Below are 17300 nucleotides of genomic sequence, written 5' to 3'. Positions count from 1 at the left end.
GAATGAACTGGATCCAGCCAGAATGAACCAGCCAAGAAAGGGCTCAAGGAACAGAGAGTGACTCACTCCACAACTGCCGACCCCTCCTCGTCCGACTGTGTCATCTCGTCCTCGGACTGGTCGCTGAGCAGGTCGCAGGGCAGCAGGGACGAGGTGTCTGCCAGCTCCAGGACGGGGGCGATGCTGGGCCGGCGGTTCCCGGAGCCGTTCTCGGCCGGCAGAGTCAGTTTGCTGCTGTTGGCAGGGCGACATTCCGTGTTCTGCAGGTCCATGGCCACTGTACCTGGACGTGGTGGGGAGGGAAGCACGGCAAACACGCTCTAAGGAGGTGCAGAGAGCTGAGGGAGCGCCCTGGAGCCCTGCACAGGGATGAGGGACAGCCCAGGTAATGCTCAGCCATCCATGGGCATGGGGAGTGCAGGGAAAGCCCTCACCAGTGATCTCCACCTTGGCACTGGTGTGTGGAGCATCTCCCTGGGGGCACAGCTCAGCTGGCCCAGGGACTGTCCCTGTCTCTGTTGCCAGCTGAAACATTTGCCCACCTGCTTCTCACTGAACAGCAAAACCCGGCTCTGTGATGGTTTTTATCATTGTGATATATCTGTGAGATGAAAAGCCTCCAGCCTAACCCCTGCCTGCAGCTCCCTGCAGGCTCTGGGAGACACCAACCAGGTTGGGAACAGCCAATTTAAGAATCATGTCTACCCCTCACTGGGACACTGCCCTCCCCATGGACACCTTGTCACCCTGGTGGTCCTCAAGCCCCTAAGGAGAGGCAGGCAGGCAGGAATTCCCTCATCCACCTCCTGCACCCCTCCTGATCAGCTCCAGGTCTTACAAACACAGAATTGTTAAGGCTGGAAAAGTCCTCTAAGCTCACTGATCCCAACCATTCCCCCAGCACTGCCAAGGCCACCACTAAACGGCAGCCCCAAGTGCCACAACTACACATCATTTAAAACCCTCCAGGGATGGTGACTCCACCACTGCCCTGGGCAGTCTGTCCCAATGCTTGAAGGAATTTTTCCTAATATTTCTTCCAATGTGAAGAAATTTTTCCTACTATCCAATCAAGGGACAAGAGAGACTTCCTCATCCCGTCCTCCAGCAGCTTCCAAAAATCCAACTCACTGATGGACCATCCCACGAAGCAGAGCCCAGGCACTGGCCTTGCCAGACACCACTGCCCTGCTGGCACTCCCATCATTTCTGCCCCTTCCTTCACCCTTTGCCAAAGGTCCCTCTGTGAGGGAGCCGTGTTTGACGGGAACAGTGACAAAAGTGCTCAGCAGAGCTCTCTGCGCCTTGCTGGGGGATAATCTATGCAAATTGCTGCTCAGGAGTACAAACACATAAATTATTTGCCTGGAATATAACGCGCTCGTGTGGCGCAGCCTCCCCAAAACCCACTCTCCCCAGATACAAGCGGGAAGCAATGACTCATGGTATTCCTCATCTGCACAAATGCACCGCTCGCTGCAGAGCAAACGGCACTTTCCTGGCGTTGGGAATCATAAACGTGATTTAGGACGTGGCCAGTGGCGTTTCTTCCTCCAGCCCTGGAAATAATTGGGGGCTAAATCCAGGCTTGGGGGGGTTTATGCAAACACCCTTAATGATAATGGACATCGTGAGGTTTAATAATGATATCTGAGCTCGCTGAGGGCACCCAGGGTGCCAGGAGACGTGTGTGTTTGCACTGGTGAGGTGACCGGGACGGGGGGTGCAAAGGGGTTTTTGGCACTGGTGGGGGAGAGGGCAAGGAGTGTGCAAGAAGCAAAACAAAACCAAACCTGGGAAAGGAAACGAACCCAAACTTGAGGAGGGCAACAGGGGTGTGTGTGCAGGCTCCCGCTCCCCTCTGCCCACGAGCCCCCAGCTCACCCATGCTGGCGATGATGCTGTGCACGGGCAGGCGGGACGGGCCGTCGTAGTTGCCCCTCCCCGCAAAGCCCTTCTTCTTCTGCTTCTCCTCCTGCTTGAAGATGAAGGCAGAGTTCTCCTCCTTGGTGATGTTGATGTAGAAGCAGGTGTCGGATGCTGCCATGATGTGCCGTGGGCCGGGGTTCAGCAGGATGCTCTTGTTCTCCTCCCTCCGGATGCCGATCAGGCACACGCCGTACCTGCGCCGGGAGCACGAGGTGGGAATTTGCAGCTGGAGAGAAACCCCCTCCGGGGCTTTGCCCCTGCACAAGGGACCCCACAGCGCCCTCCTGACCCCCAGGGATGCAGACTGGCAGGTATCTCCTGCCCACCGTTGCCCGTTGCCCCCCTGCCCTCACTTCTTGTGCGCGTGGAAGGCGGCGTAGGTGAAGCTCTTCCCCTCGTACTCCATGAAGAACTTGCTGTCTCCCATGCGGATGTGATAGACCTCATTGCCCGAGCAGCGCCCGTACATCCGCTGCCACTGCTCCGGGGACTCCTGGCCCTCCCTGCAACGACAGCAGCAGCACTGGGATGGACCCCTTGGTGCTGGGATGGGACATCCCATACGGTGACGTCAGGTCAGGACACCCCGGCACTGGCAAAGACCCTGTCACCACAACCAGGGCAGGACACCCCTGGCACACCAGCCAGATCCCAGGGCAGAGCCTCAGGAAAGGAGCACTAATAATCTCTGAAGCTGCCACCGAGCCCAACAGCGGTGAGATGACAGTGGTGAGATGACAGTGACACATCACCACGAGCTGTCGGCGTTTGCTGAGGACAAGCTCGTTTCCATCCCGGGTTTTAAGTGCCTTTTTATTTAACGAGGGCCCCTGCAGAGTGCAGAGGGAGGTTTCAGAGCCCATGTTGGCAAACAGCTCTGAGCATGGGGTGAGAGTCATCTGGCAAGGATGTTTCATAACTGTTTTGATGGCACTTTACCCAAAATTCAGACATTTCTGACTGGCCAAGGAGCGCAGGACACGCACACCACTGCTCCACCAGGCTGGCAGAGCTCCTTCCAGCCATGCTGGATATACACCCACCAAAAAGCCTGCAGGGTCTGGGTATGCTCAGGCTGTGAATTCACCTTCCTGCCAGAGGGACTGTGCCAGCATAAAGATTTTTTTTTTCCCAGTCTCTGGAAAGCTGGCATTGCCCAGCCCATCTGCACTGGGATGGTTCCCCTACAATATGGCTTTTGCTACTGACCTGGAGGGGGGTCCCAGACCCACTGTGCTACCCCAAACACACCCCAGACCCCCACCTTATCCCCCTGGGCTCAGAGACCTCGATGCTGCCGTCCCTCCATTCTCAGGCAGGAGCAGGAGAGGCCGGGGTGAGGAGGGGAGGGGAGGGGTGGGGAGGGCAGGGGCAGCACTCACTGGCCACGGGAGGTGTGCACCAGCAGCGTGATGAGGGTGGAGGTGGCAGGGCAGACACAGTTCAGTGCCAGCATGGCGTATTTGCACTCCTCTTCACAGACAACGTGATCTGAAAGGCAGAGGGGACTGTCACAGCAGGGAGGGGGACGGATGGTTTCCCTGGCTGGCAGTGCCTGGGGATGTGGTAATTTTGGGGTGGTGTTGGGGACGGGGTGTTTCCTCGTCCTGCCAATCCAGGAGGGCTTTCAGCTGATCACCAGCTGAGGCACAGCCCCTCCAACTCACCTGCAAACTTGACATGAAATTTGTTTTCTGGCTTTAAGATCTGAACGTAGAGGGGACAGTTTGGAGCGAAGTCTTTGACAGCCCAGGCCCTCAGGATGGTCTGGTGGTCCTGGCCAAGGAGAAGAGCAAGAAGAGTTAGTTGGCTGATGGTTTATTCTCCCGATGCTTCTACACCTGATGAACTGCAAAACACCCACCACCCTGGAGAAGTACAGCAAGGGTTCCTCCAGCACCCGCTGCTAACAGGGGATAACTGTGCCCCAAAACCCAGCATTGACGGGAAACCAGGACAGCAGAATGACAGTGAGCCCACAGGGGGTCAGCCACCACTGTACTGCTGCATGTCCCTGTGCTGTCCCTGTGCCATCCCCGAGGCTCTCCATGGCACTCAACCCCATCCTCTTGTCTCAGCTGCCTCCCAGCACCCTCCTGTGCTGGGCAGAGGTGAGATGCATCCATCACCCCAGTCCCCACTGCCTGGGACACGAACTGTCTCAGACTGTGCCATCCCCTGTCTGGGCTCACCGCTGCGGTCCGGTCCACCTCATTCCGGCTGCTGAGGATGAAACAGGCTTCTCCATTGTCCATCCTGCAAAGAGAGAGCAGTGACCCCATGAACTGCATGGGCCCACAAAGCTGGGCACTGCCTGCACCAGCCAGGGCGCTGCCAGACCCCTCCCAGCCCCCAGAGAAGGGACACCCTCATTGCACATCTGGGGTGACCTCACTGGGGACCCTCCTCTGGGGTGCCGGGACCTGCGGGCAGCTCAACAGCGTGGCAGGACCAGCCTCACTGGGGGTGTGCAGGGCTGCTCACTTGGCTCTCATGAGGTCCTGGTCCTTCAGTGCAGAGCCCTGGAGGTAGATCACTCGCTGCGACCACAGAGGGATCTGCAGGACCCGCCGCACCTGGATGTCCATCTCTGTTGGGCAAAGGATCACCACGTAGTAATCCTGGAAGAGAGAGGTCGGCGTGGGTCGGTGGGTCCCCAGCCCAGAGAGGCCGTGAGTCCAGCACCGTGGGACAGCACGCCTGGTCCTCACCTGCAGGCGTGGGTGGGCATAGAACTCGTTGAGGAAGTCCATGAGGAGATCAATCTTGAGGGAGCTGACGCAGAGCACGACGTGTTTCTCCGTCTGGGCGCGGTGCCGGCTGTAGTTGCCGCCCGACTTCTGCCGCTCCATCCACAGGTAGACGAGCTCCTCGAACTGCAAACGGAGGCAGAGAGCTGATGTCCCCGTCGGCAGGGCTGCCCCGGGGCAGGCTCTGCGTGCCTGTCCCTCCTCAGCCACGCAGGTCTAACCTGGAGCGGCAGCACGACCAGGGCGACGCAGATCATGATGACGACGAGGAGCTGGGAAGGCCAGATCTTTGGTGTCACATCTCCGTAGCCCACGGTGGAAAAGGTGACGATGCAGAAATAGAAGGACTTGAAGAGGGAGAGCTTCTCACCTGCTCTTTCTAAATGCTGGATGCCACAGGTCCTGCAGGGAGAAAGCCCCATCACAGCCCAGGAGACAGGGCAGCACAACCCCACAAACCTGCAGCTCGAAGTCATCCTGCTAAACAAAAGTGTCACCTCAGTCTTGCTGGACCAGAATTGTAGCCTCACCAAGAAACACATCCATGGCCCCAGCAGCAGGAGATGCCACAGGCCAGGGGCACTGCTGAGCTCCAAGATGGCATTAGTCACCCACATCAGAGCACCATCTTTATTGCCAAAACCTCATGAGCCTGAAAGCTTCATTTCCTCTCCGTTTAGCAACTTAATGGTGTAATATGCCTCAAATCCAAGCCAAGGGAGCCAGGGGAAGATTCAAAGCCTAATTTAGAGCTAAGTAGCCAGTGATGAGCACTGCACCCCCCACCCCAAAGGAATGGCCTTGTTGTTGGAAACACAGGGTAAAAGGCCCAGTTAATTAACAGGAGCCCCAGTGGCCTATTACACAGATTTGTGGGGGGAGGAAGAGCGTGGTGAGAGCCAGTGAGTGTGATGGGTTCTGGTCAATGAGCCGTCACACATCAGAGCCCACGTCCCTGTGGGAAGCTGCTGTCCCTGCTCTGAAACTCCTATCACCCTCTGAGAACACCCTCGTCCTCACACACGCCTGCTGACAAGTTTCTGTTAAAATCATAGAGTTAGGGAGGATAATGAGTTTGGTTTAGAACCTCCCTCCCGGTGTTCAGGGCGCTGGGAATGAAGCAAGGCAGGGAGGTGGCAGCCCTGCCATCGCCCTGGGATGGGCACAGCTGGTTTCCCTGGATGAGGAAGGGGATTTAGTGAAATGAAGAGCAACACTCACCCCGTGAAAACGAGACACAGGAGGGTGCAGATCAGAATGAGCACCTGGTTAAACATCGCAGACTGGGTCCTTTGGATGGCTCGGTGCAGGTCGTTCTGGGGAGAGAGGAGAGGGCTGACCCTGGCTCAGAAAGGCTGGAGGTACAAACTCCTCCAAGTGCCAGCTGTTCTCTTGGTGGCTTCAGCAGTGCCCCTCCAGATGAAGGTCAGGCCATTATTTGGCCCTTGGAAAGGGATGCACATTCCCATGAGCAGGTCTGGGATCTGCTGTCAGGAGAGACAGCTCGAGTGGGCACATGGGAGGGAATGTTTGAAATACCTCATCCCTGGCCATCCCTGTCAACATGCAGCTCCTGCTGCTCCTCCTCAGCAGGTCACAGCCTGGCATTCCCAGCTGGCAAAGCCTCACCTCCCACCAGCCCGGCACGGCTGCACACACTGATCACTGAAACCTCCTCAGAGTTGGGGATATCCAAGAGCTCCCCTTCCAATCCCACTGCCCTCCACATCCCCGAGGAGCTGGACAAAAGGGGTCACTCACTATCATGTTCTCCAGGGCGTACTTGGCCAGCCAGCAGTTCAGAAACACAGGAATGAACAAATTCCGCAGAGGAGGCCAGAATATCTACAAAAGCAAGAGCTGTTTGCAGAAAAATCCATGCTCTTTAAAAAAACAAAGCTATAAGCAGCCAATTCAAGCCCTTTCTGGAAGGATCCATATTCAGGCTGAGTAGAAGCCAAACACAGCCCTGCTCCCCTGGCTGCACCAGAGTAGCTGAAAAGGGAGAATGGATTTTGGGATAAGGCTCCAGAGAAAGTCATTATGTTGTAAAATATTGAAGGAAAAACTTCCTGGCAGCTTTAAATACTACTTGGCCAGACACACATTTTTCTTTATTTCATCTCCAGAACTACAGCACTTTAACTCCACTTAGAGTTGCTCTTAAATGTCACCGGGAAACACTCACCGTGATAATAAACGGCACCGTGTTGATCATCTCAAGGATGAAGGAAATGCGAAAAATCTGCTCCCAGATGTTCCCCTGAGGAATTAGAAACAAATAAGAATTAAATAAGCTTAAAACTTTCCCAAAGGACAATTAAAATGCTCCCTCTCTGCCACAGACCCTGCTATAGAAGGAAATATGCTTCAGGAACCAGGAAGATGCTCTGGTTTGCCTGCAGGAGAGATGCAGTGGTGGTGCAGGCACACTGAGGTCAGGAAACATTCCCAAACCCTCCAGTCCTCTCCACAGCCACTACATCCCTCTGTCTGTCACTGTTGCTGGGGGAAACAATGCTTCATGCAAGGAAAGAGAGTGAGAGTGACTGATACAAATCGCTGGCACTCAAACCAGGGTGTGACGCAGGGTCTGAGTCTCTTCTGCCAACTCTCCCCGGGTCCCCGAGAAGATGCCATTTGTTGAGGTCACTTTTTTTTGGCTTTTTTAAGGGGTTTTGGTCCAAAGGAGTCAGCTTGTTCCTCTCCCTGTCTGGCTTGGAGCAGTGCCCACGGAGGCAGCAGAGCTCGGCACAGGCAGGAGTCATGCTGCTGAGCTCAGCTCCAGCTTCTCAGCTTTAGGAATCTCAGCGTGTGTCAGTCTGACCTCCCTTAAAAACATGTGTAAAACAGGTCTGAATTTAAGGGAAAGCAGAAAAAGAAGATATTCTGCTCTGTACAACACTTATCCAGGAGCCCGAGGGGGAATGAGAAAGGGAAACAGGCGGAGCCAGCGCTGAGACAGCACCGAGACAAACATCCTCCTGGGACACTCCAGCTTCAGGCAGCTCAAAACAGGAGAAATGAATTCATGCCACGGGGGTAGGTAGAGCCAGGCTGTGCATCACTACCCCCTGCCTCCCTGGGCACTCACCTTGTAGCTGAGATAGATGAGCAGCATGGTCTCCAGAAAGCTGATGAGAGCGATGCTGACCTGCAGGGACACAGGGAAAGGCTCTGGGGGCTCTCTCTGGGCTCTGTCAGTCCATCAGAGCTCACAGATCCCCCCTTCCCCGTGCCAAGGGGAGCCCCTGAGTATCACAGGTGGGGCAGAGCTCCAAGCCCAGCTCCTCTGTGCTCCCCCACAACCATGCCAAGGGCTGGGCGCTCACCTGCACAGCCCACAGCGGTGTTTTTCTGTCCACCCAGAAGATGTGTGACCTGCAAAGAAAATCCCAAAGGGATCTAAGCTGTAGCCCAGCCACCAGTGTCGTTACCCCCCACTGAATGCAAACCCAAGGGCACTGGTGCAGGGTCAGCACAGGTACTGGTGCTCCCTACTGCCCAGTTTGCTCAAGCAGCCTCTGCACTGGGAATAAGGCATTCCCAAGGGTGCAGCCACAGGCTTTCGTCCATGGATTTGATTCTGGCATGCTGCTCCACATCCCTTGAGCAGCCCCAGGACCAAGAAATGGCCATGGGCAGCTGCCAGCAGCAGCCACCTCCATCCCTGCATTCCCACACCCTGGCAGGGCCAGACCCCAGCACTGGAGCAGCTCTGACTCACCAGTTTATGTTCGTGGACTGGTTAAATGCTGTGTAATTCTGCTTTTCACATTCCCAGCTAGGAGAGAAAGAGTGAGGAAAAGCAGTCAGGAACAGGGATGCTGGGATTGACCCCCCAGGCCCACGCGGTGCCCTCGTCGCTGGGTGCTGATGCTGGAGGAGGCACCAGGACAACACTTCCATGGATCCAAACACACTGATTCCCATAGCCAGGGCTTTCCACAGGAGTCTGTCTCACCCAGGCAGCCTTGAACATCTTATCACTGGAGAATAAAACCCCTCAGGTAGTTAAACCCATAGCAGAGATGTTGTGGGACATCAATATTCCTGAGGTACGGCGCTCCCTGGCACAGCGTGGAACACAGGGAACTGGGAATTACCAGGTTACAATTAGCAAAAGCTGCTGAGCTTCAGCTTCTGGGACAAGGTAGAGCATCCTGCCAGGCAGCAGCACCGAGCCAAGCTCTCCCTGCCTTGCTGCAAGGGATGTGTTCCCACTGGTCAGCCTTTATTCTGTCACACACTCTCAGAAAAAGTGGAATTCCCTGAGCTGCAGCTGCACTAAACCTTTCAAGGATGAGTATCCGTGTCCTGCTTTGTTCTCATGGGTTTGGAAGCACTTTTGGAACGTGCAGGTGCACTTGTTAGCCTGCAGCCTTTACACAGAGAAAATCAAACTGCCAATTGTCCAAGCTCTTGGAAAAAAAAAAAAGCACAATAGTTTGTGAGCTAAACAAAGCAAGGACATATTAAAAATAGACTTATACTGAAACTCAGAGCAAAGCTGATGTATGGAATCATCTGTCACCTCAAGGACCTAAACAGCACAATGTATTTCCCTCCCAAATGCTTAAATGGGATTTAATGTGAAAGTATTCAAGGGTATCAGTGTTCAGAAACTATTTGCATGGTGATGCACTCGAGTCGTGAGCTCTTGCCTGTGTCTGAAGGCCACGGTGCCCCCCTGGCCAAGCCAGACAGCACTTGGAAATGAATATGACCTGAATTCTTCCCCCACCCTCTCCCCCGTGCTCTGGGCAGGGCCAGCGAGTGCCCACACACCCATCCATGGGATTTGAGCAGGGAGCAAAGCCTTCTAACCTGGGAAGATTTGCTAAACCACCAATTCAAAGAGCTGGAGCGAGGAAAAACCATCTCCACACCCGCTGTGAGGGGTTGCCACTGCCCCCAGCCCTGCCCAGGGGCACTCACCAGCCTATGCCCTCCTCGGGGTTGTCGAGCAGGACACGGACGATGTACAGGAGGCACGTGAGCAGCTTCAGGGAGAAGTTGAAGAGCCGGATCCTCAGGCCTGGGGTGGAGGGGAGCATGGAATGGGGTAGGCAGCATTCTTGGGCACCCCAACCACCCCAAACCCCCTGGGCACCCCAGGCATCCTGGGTGCTCTGTGTACACCCTGGGCAGCCCCTGTCTCCCACAGCACCACCCCTGTAGCTTCCCACAAGCTTTGCACAGCCCCACCCACCACAGGACCCCTCGGAGCCCCAGGGCAGCACAGGAGTGTTGGTCACGCCTTGCCCAAGGCTCTTTGTGTCCTCCCCCGTGCCAGACACACAGGAGCCAAATACAGAAATAAATAACGATGAGTCAGCTCCTTGCTGACCCCAATAGATGTGAGAGACGAATGAGGAGCTGCTGGAGTGTGCCCCCCTCATTAGCAGGCATCCATTAAAAAGCACCAGACCAGAGCTCACCACACTGCAACCAGCTTGTAGGAGCAGGGACAGCGAGCAAAAACTGCTGCTTTATCCACTCTCCCTCCCAGCCAGTTCATCGGGTCGTTACTCAAATTACAAGTGAGAAATTCATCACATTTTCATTAAAAACTTCCCCGTGGGCACCCTGTTGTTCTGGGCTCCAGTTTTTTAACAAGACAACAGGATGCAGGGAGAAAAAAAAGAAAATGTGAATTTCTAAATTAACGAGCAGGCTCCCTCCAGACAGCTAATGATATCTCGGAGAAAGAAAATAAAAACACCATTAGTCAAGTGGAGGCTAATCTGGGTGGCTGGAGCAGGAGTGGGTAGCTCACAGCCTGCCCTGGCTGTCCCCACGGCCTCAGGGAAGCACATGGGGACACTCACTCCCTGATGGGGACCTTTGCTCTCTGATAACCACAGGCAGCTCTGGACACCCACCCTGTTCCCAGCCAGTCTCTCCAGTTGGTTCCTGTGCTGTGGCTGTTCCCAGGGAGCAAAGGTGGCAGGAGGCATCCCATCCTCCTCGTGCAACCATGTCCCCCAAGCCAAGTTGGCCAATACCCAACAGAAAGGCCGAGAGGCAGCAGCAGCCCCGAGCTGGGGACACAACAGGACATGGCCACCAGCAGATGGCAATGGCTTCTCATCCCACAGGGCTGGCTCGGGCAGGGTTTGGTTTCCCCCAGAACACACACACTCCATGCAGAGAGCACTCACTGGATCGCTGGTTTTTGATGAAGAAGAGCTTCAGCCGCTCCTTGAAGGTGTTTTCATTCACGTAGAACTCGACCTGCACCCTGCAGGGAGAGTGCCCGGAGGAGCCCGTCAGTGGGGTGGTAGGTCAGAACAGCAGCCCCCAGGAGCCCTGTCCCCCCCATCCCAGCTGGGTGACCACCTTTACAGCCCACAGACAATCCTGGACTCAGCCCCAGGCTCCCAGCTGCTCCCACAGCACCAAACCACCAGTACCACCAATACAGGATACATCAGTGACTGTCAAAGCAGCAGGTTTGACCCACGGGGCCAGGTCTGCTTTGGGCTGAGGGCTTTGCTTTCATTCCCACACAAGCTGACATCAGACCTACAAACTTCTCCTTCCACACACACTTTACAGTGTCCAAAACTTCTCAGAAAAGCAGTGGCCTTGGAGCAACCTCCCCCAGCAATGTTTTATCAGCTCCAACCCCCACAGCTGCAGCAGAGCAGGGGCTGGCAAGGGCAACGTCCCCAGTACTGCCCTGGCTCTGCCTGGGTAGGAAAAACATTCAGCATCAAAACTGTTAAAAATCAATTCAGCTCTGAAAGGAGAAAATTTCCCTTTGTTGCTAAGATACCACATTTGGTCATTCCAGAAAAGCCCAGGAGCTGACAACCAACTCCAAACATCACTTGGCATCTGGAGCCACTGGTGACTCGTGGCACAGGGACAAGAGTCACCTGCCAGGGCACTTCACAGGAACCAGCAGGGAGGAGCCACATTTCTGGTGAATCCAAAAATGTCCCATCCACTGCTGTGACCGCCACGGGCAGTGTCCCTTCATCGGCTTTTCCTGCCTCCACCCCTGACCCTCACCCACAGCCTTCCTGCCAGTCCCGCATTCCAGGTGGATGGGAGAAAACCTCACCAAGGCTGGAGGTTCCTCCCCATGGATATCAGCAGGGGCTGGGATCAAGCCCACCCAGATGAAGGGCGTGTGGGCAAAACCAGCCCCAGCTCAGCTCATCAGCTCATCGCCTCCCCCGGTACTTTATAAACACCTGCAGCCCTTTGCAAACCCACTACTGACCCTGGGCAGGTTGTAAATCACACTGGTCCTGCCAAGTGCCAGCAAAACGGGATCAGTTCCTCCTGCTCAGCTTCAGACTGAGCAAGACAAAGCCTGCTCATTATTAGTTCAGCCCATAATGGAGTTAAGTGCCATGAATTAGCCTCTTCCCCCGTTCACTGTATTCAACAAGTCCCTTAAGTAAGTGCTACTGTTATTACTCATTTTTTAACTCCATGGAAGAGCTCATCAAGACCTCATTAATCAGGCCTATCTCCCAGGCAAGGCACAGATGAGGGTGAGCAAGTTCCCCGTGGCAGTCATTAAACTGCCCAGGTTATTCTGTCGGGGCACACGTGGTGCCAGCTCCGGCCGAGCGTGTCCCTGGCATGGCCACCAGGTCGGGATTTATTGGGAAGCAGCTGCTCCTCGCTCTGACACAGAGGGATAAACAAATATTCACTGAGCATTAACACCCAGCTGGTTGGGAGGCAAATTGGGAAGGGGGTTTATGAGCCCCCTCGCCCTGGGCCCCACACCAGGCAGGAGGGTGGTCAGAGGGGTTTCCCACCAAACCTGGTGTTTGTTCACCATGAGAAAGGAACAAGGAGGCAGGTGGGCAAGGACAGACCCCGCTGCAGGGGGAGAGCAGGAGAATTTATGGGCCCTGGCTCTCCAGTACGATGCCTCAGGAGCAAAGAGCATCAAGGCAGACCTTCAGAAACCCAGCTCTAACACATGTCAAAATTAATCGTTTCCAAAGCCAGACTCGGCAAATAATTTTTCAGTGCCAGGGCATAAATCATCTGCCACGACTGCTCACAACACTGCACACAAGCTAATTGCTCCTTCTCCATATTAAAAATGCCCAGGAAATGCTGGGAACTGGCTTTCAGCTTGGACAAGAGCGCTGAGCACCCCATTCATCAGAGTCCCTCAGGATTAAGCGCCTTGAGGAGACGGAGACTTCAGGGAGCACGATTCCTCTCCCAGACATTCGTCTCTGTATCAAAGAAACAAACAGCAATATAAATCTCTGTCTCCAGCCAGATGGTTCACTGATCTATAGCTCTGCAGCCCACCTCGAGATGATGGATATAATTGCTGGTGAATAAAAGAACTAAATGATTAGATCTAACTTTTCATGACAAAGTAGCCCATGTATTCATCCATCCTCATGGCTGCAGGAGGGAGAACACTGGGAAAGCAACTCAAGTAGGTCTCAGGAAGGGGGGGAAAGGGGTGTTTATCACTGAAAAAGAATAAGGCAATAAAAGAATGTAGAAAGAACATGTTCCTGTGCAGATAATCTGCCCTCCCTGTGAGCTGGGCTGAGCCCCTGGAGCTGTATGGGGGTCCCACTCCAGCACTGGCACCTGCTCTGCAGCCAACACCCCACTGGCCCAGGGCAGAGTGAGGGATGGCTTTCACCAGGCAGCTGCACCATCCAAGAATATCAAAGCTCCTACTCCCTTCCCAGCTGAGGGAAGGAGGTGATATCACGTAAAACATACCCTCTAATTTCACTGTCAAGAATTAACTTGAAATAAAAAATCAAGCGAAACTCTGACTGCGTTGCCACCCCAAAACACACCCCGAGGGCTCTGCCTTCCCTGCAGCTCAGACAGGATGGTCTGTTCAAACTGCCCCCTCACTGCTGCCATGGTTGGGCATCCCCCCCACCAGGAGCATCCTTCCCACTGCCCAAGCATCCATCCCACTGGCCAAGCACCCCTGCTGCCAGTCAAGTATCCTTCCCACTGAGAGCAACTTCCCCTCTGGGAGCAACCTCCCCACTGGGACCATCCTTCCTACTGCCCAAGTATCCCTCCCACTGAGACCATCCTTCCCACTGGCCAAACATCCCTCCCTCCAGCCAAACATCCTTCCCACTGTGAGCATCCCTCCCTCTGGCCAGGCAGGGTGGTGCCAGCCCAGTCCAGGCAGCTCCAAGGGTCACCAGCAGTGATCCACCCTGCAGGCAGGGAGAGGCAGCACAGCACACCTCTGCCCCCCCTTTTTCCCCCCCTGAACCCCCCCCGGGGCCGTGTTGATAACGATCCCAGCACAAGTTTAGCTATAAACTCTGTTCTTGGAAGTGTAATTACTGCTATTATGCACTTCATAATGCCTGAGCGAGTTCATTCTCCTCGTTCCGTTATTTATTGTACTTTATTAATCTAAGATTAGAGGCAATTTGTTGTAAGATGATGAGTTCCCAAAAAAGACACAATAGTTTGTTCGGAAAAAGTGCAGGATGAAAGACCAGGACGAGCACATCCCACCCCAGTGGCATTAAAATAGACACCGAGGAGCACAGCCCTGGCTCTGCACCTGTACCCTCCCCAGGGAGCTGGGACAAGCACAGTTCTCTTAAAAAAGAGGGAAATACAAAAAACAGCAGCCCAGCTGCAGCCCCCCATGCAGGCAGTGCAGCAGGGACAGGGGTGGGTGGAGATGCCCCCCCAAACTCTGCATTCCCAGGGCACTTACATGGGCAGTCGGGCACAGGCAGCTCTCTCCGATCCCCACGGCACGTGACAACTGCTGGGCTTGGCCTGAAAGCTGAGACATCCCTCCCTCCCAGTCCAAAATCCAGCTCCAAAATCCACCAGCCAGCCAAGGGAAAGACCTGCCAGCTCTGCCCTGGGACCTGCCCCAAGCCACACTGCTCCCTTCTGAAGGACTTGGGTGCCCCAGGTTGTTTTTACTGTGTTTTATAAGACACCTCTTGCCACGAGAAATGTGGCTTCAAATAAATATTCCCCTTGACAGGAAAGAAAAAATCTTAGTTTTTTGCTCCTTGCCCTCACACTTCAGCTGGGTGGGAAATGCTGTTTCCAACAGAATCCTAGAATGGTTTGAGTTGGAAGGGACCTTAAAGCTCACCCCATTCCAACCACCTGCCATGGGCAGGGACACCTTCCACTAGATTAGGTTGCTCCAAACCTCATCCAACTTGGGACAATTTCTTGTCCCAGGAAATTTCTCAAGAAATTTCCCCCATCCTGTAGCAGGATGCAAATGAGACTCTTCAGAGATTTCTTGGGGGAAAAAAGAACAAACCAACCCACTGGTAAAATCCTGGAAATCTCTGCAATACTCTGCCAAGGCAGTGCAGTCCCAAGAGAGACCCTGCTCTGAGCCCCTGCTCTGGCTCAGCCCACAGGACAGCTCTGCGTCCTCTGTGCAAATCCACCTGGATCAAATACATCAGAAACGTTGCTGTGGCCAAGTCTGGAATTAGGGAAGTGTGTTGCTGGCCCAGGGGGGCTCCCCAGAGACTGTGCCAGGCACAGCTCCAGGCAGAGGAAGGTGAGGAGCAGGGCTGGAAGCTCAGGGCTGCAGTGTTTCCTCTCCCAGCATCCTGTGGCACGAGGAGCAGCAGAGGCTCCTGTGCAAAAGGCACGAGGATGCTGTGAGGGCACCGTGCCATGGCCAGGCTGCCTCCGGTTCTGCTCAGCCTCCGGAGCATCTGGTGCCAGCCGGGCCCCACGGGCAGCAGGGGAACCTGAGCTGAGGCCAAGTCCTTCCCAAATCCTTCCCAAACCACCAAATCAGCCAGCCTGAGGCTTAGGTACCTGCTGATGGCAACCACACTGACCACCCAGGCACATCTCCTGCACCTCCAGCCCTCCCGATTCCCCTGGGGATGCTCTTTCCTTTTTTCCCCCCACTGTTTTCTTGCTGCTAACAGATGTTTGGGTACAGAAGCTACAGTGAGACAGATGCCACACTGAGCTTTGCACACTGACCCCCTCTGTGATCCGTGTTTGCCATCCTCTGCCCATCCCAGGGCAAGCAGGGGGGCAGCTCCAGCCCTTCCCACCCGAGCTCCCGGCTCGCCAGCGCGACGAGCTGCTCCCGGCGCAGGGTTTGGAGATGGAAAGTGGGAATAGCTGTACAGGCTGTGTGCACACAGACAACCTGGCTGCCTGCCAAGGGGAGAGACAGGGAACAAGCTGCCCCCACGCTCCATAAGCAGTAATTGAACAATTACTCAAAGGAGGAAGGCTGTGGTTTCGGCAGGGCTGTGCCAGCGAGCGTGCAGAGAATGGCTCCAAACACGGGGTGCACAGCCCCGGGGGTCCCTCATCGGCCAGGGGGATGTGTGGGTTCGACCCTCCTGTGGAGGATTGATGCTGTGCCATGAGCCAAAGGTGGCTGGACACCCATCCACTCCCCACCGAGCCATGAGGCATTCGCTGGCAGGAGCTTTCTCCATGAACGCCTCGGCTTCTCCAGGGCACCACCAAACACCTGGGAAACCTCTCACTGCGGCAACTTCCCCAATAAAGCTCTGGCACATTTTTAAACAAGAAAGCACAAAGCAGCCAGAGAAGGATGGGGATCCAGGGCATCACTCCATCTCCCACTTTGAGGGGCACAGCCCCCCCGGCCAACAAGGGAACGGGAGAGGGGAGACCTGTCTCACGGAGAAGGGCTGGGGCCAGGAGAGAGAGTTTGAGCGCCTGGGAGGTACATGAGAGCACTGGGGAGACCAGTGGCAGAGGCTGCATAGTCCAGAAGGCCAAGTATTCCAAACAGGGGAAATTCAGCTGGTTTTAGTGTATCACTCTCATCCCACATCCCTTAGTACGTGCAATACTGAAACTGCTTCCCTGCTCATTCTGCAGGGTCCCAGACGATCCCGATGGATCAGGGCAGTGCCCAGGGCTGAGGCGCTCAGCAGGTCCCACAGCAGCCCCTGATAGGCACCATCACAGTCCCCATGGCACAGTCACAGCCACTGTGCCACCATCACATCCACCACAGCACCATCACAGTCCCCATGGCACAGTCACAGCCACTGTGCCACCATCACAGTCACTGCAACACTATCACAGCCACCACAGCACTGTCATATCCACCATGGCACTGTCACAGCCACCACAGCCCTGTCACAGCCACCACAGCATTGTCACAGCCACCACAGTCCTGTCACGGCCACCACAGCCCTGTCACAGCCACCATGGCACTGTCACACCCAACACAGCCCTGTCCCAGCCCTGTGGAAAGGAAGCCATTCCCACCAGCTCCTGCATCCCCAGGAATGAGTTTGCTGAGCTGCCCGGGCTCCTGACAGAGCACATGCTGAGCCACACCACAGAGATTAGCAAAACTGAGTCCCACATCAACAGCCACACTGCACAGAGAGCCAGGATGCCATGCCCCACAAGCTCAAAAACTTGTTTCTCCCAGATTTTGTGCATTTACCACAGGAATAACTCAGGAAAAAAATCCATCTCCTGTTTTATTATAGAGAGTGATTTTTGCCCAGAGAAAGAATTGATATTGCCAACCACTCTGCAGCAAATTAAACCCAGCTGGGTGCAGGTAATGGCATCCTGGCTCCAGCAGCAATGCTGTAGTTTTATTTTTGGGGGGATGGAAAGCAAGCTCCAAGC

General features: G+C 55.0%; 1 protein-coding gene across 10 annotated transcripts in view; it reads right to left on the bottom strand.

Annotated features, from left to right (window-relative positions):
• Positions 1-17300, bottom strand: part of KCNT1 (potassium sodium-activated channel subfamily T member 1) — a 78460-nt gene that overhangs the window by 10138 nt on the left and 51022 nt on the right. For 9 of the 10 annotated variants that reach the window (XM_027650379.1, XM_027650370.1, XM_027650376.1 and 6 more), the window contains 17 exons: positions 10844-10923; positions 9618-9717; positions 8407-8463; positions 8012-8060; positions 7774-7833; positions 6868-6942; positions 6441-6524; positions 5901-5995; positions 4901-5081; positions 4641-4805; positions 4414-4550; positions 4122-4185; positions 3597-3705; positions 3312-3420; positions 2283-2432; positions 1885-2123; positions 67-283 (listed from right to left, as the gene is read on the bottom strand). In XM_027650379.1, coding sequence (XP_027506180.1) covers positions 67-283; positions 1885-2123; positions 2283-2432; positions 3312-3420; positions 3597-3705; positions 4122-4185; positions 4414-4550; positions 4641-4805; positions 4901-5081; positions 5901-5995; positions 6441-6524; positions 6868-6942; positions 7774-7833; positions 8012-8060; positions 8407-8463; positions 9618-9717; positions 10844-10923 — 1971 coding nt within the window. The remainder of the gene's footprint in view (positions 1-66; positions 284-1884; positions 2124-2282; positions 2433-3311; positions 3421-3596; positions 3706-4121; positions 4186-4413; positions 4551-4640; positions 4806-4900; positions 5082-5900; positions 5996-6440; positions 6525-6867; positions 6943-7773; positions 7834-8011; positions 8061-8406; positions 8464-9617; positions 9718-10843; positions 10924-17300) is intronic. The other variant, XM_027650371.1, reaches the window with a different exon arrangement.

Source organism: Corapipo altera, unplaced genomic scaffold, assembly GCF_003945725.1.
Source record: "Corapipo altera isolate COAL_440 unplaced genomic scaffold, ASM394572v1 268, whole genome shotgun sequence".
Lineage (NCBI taxonomy): Eukaryota > Metazoa > Chordata > Aves > Passeriformes > Pipridae > Corapipo > Corapipo altera.
The sequence above is the reverse complement of the archived record's forward strand: the minus strand, read 5'-3'. Positions and strand labels throughout refer to the sequence as shown.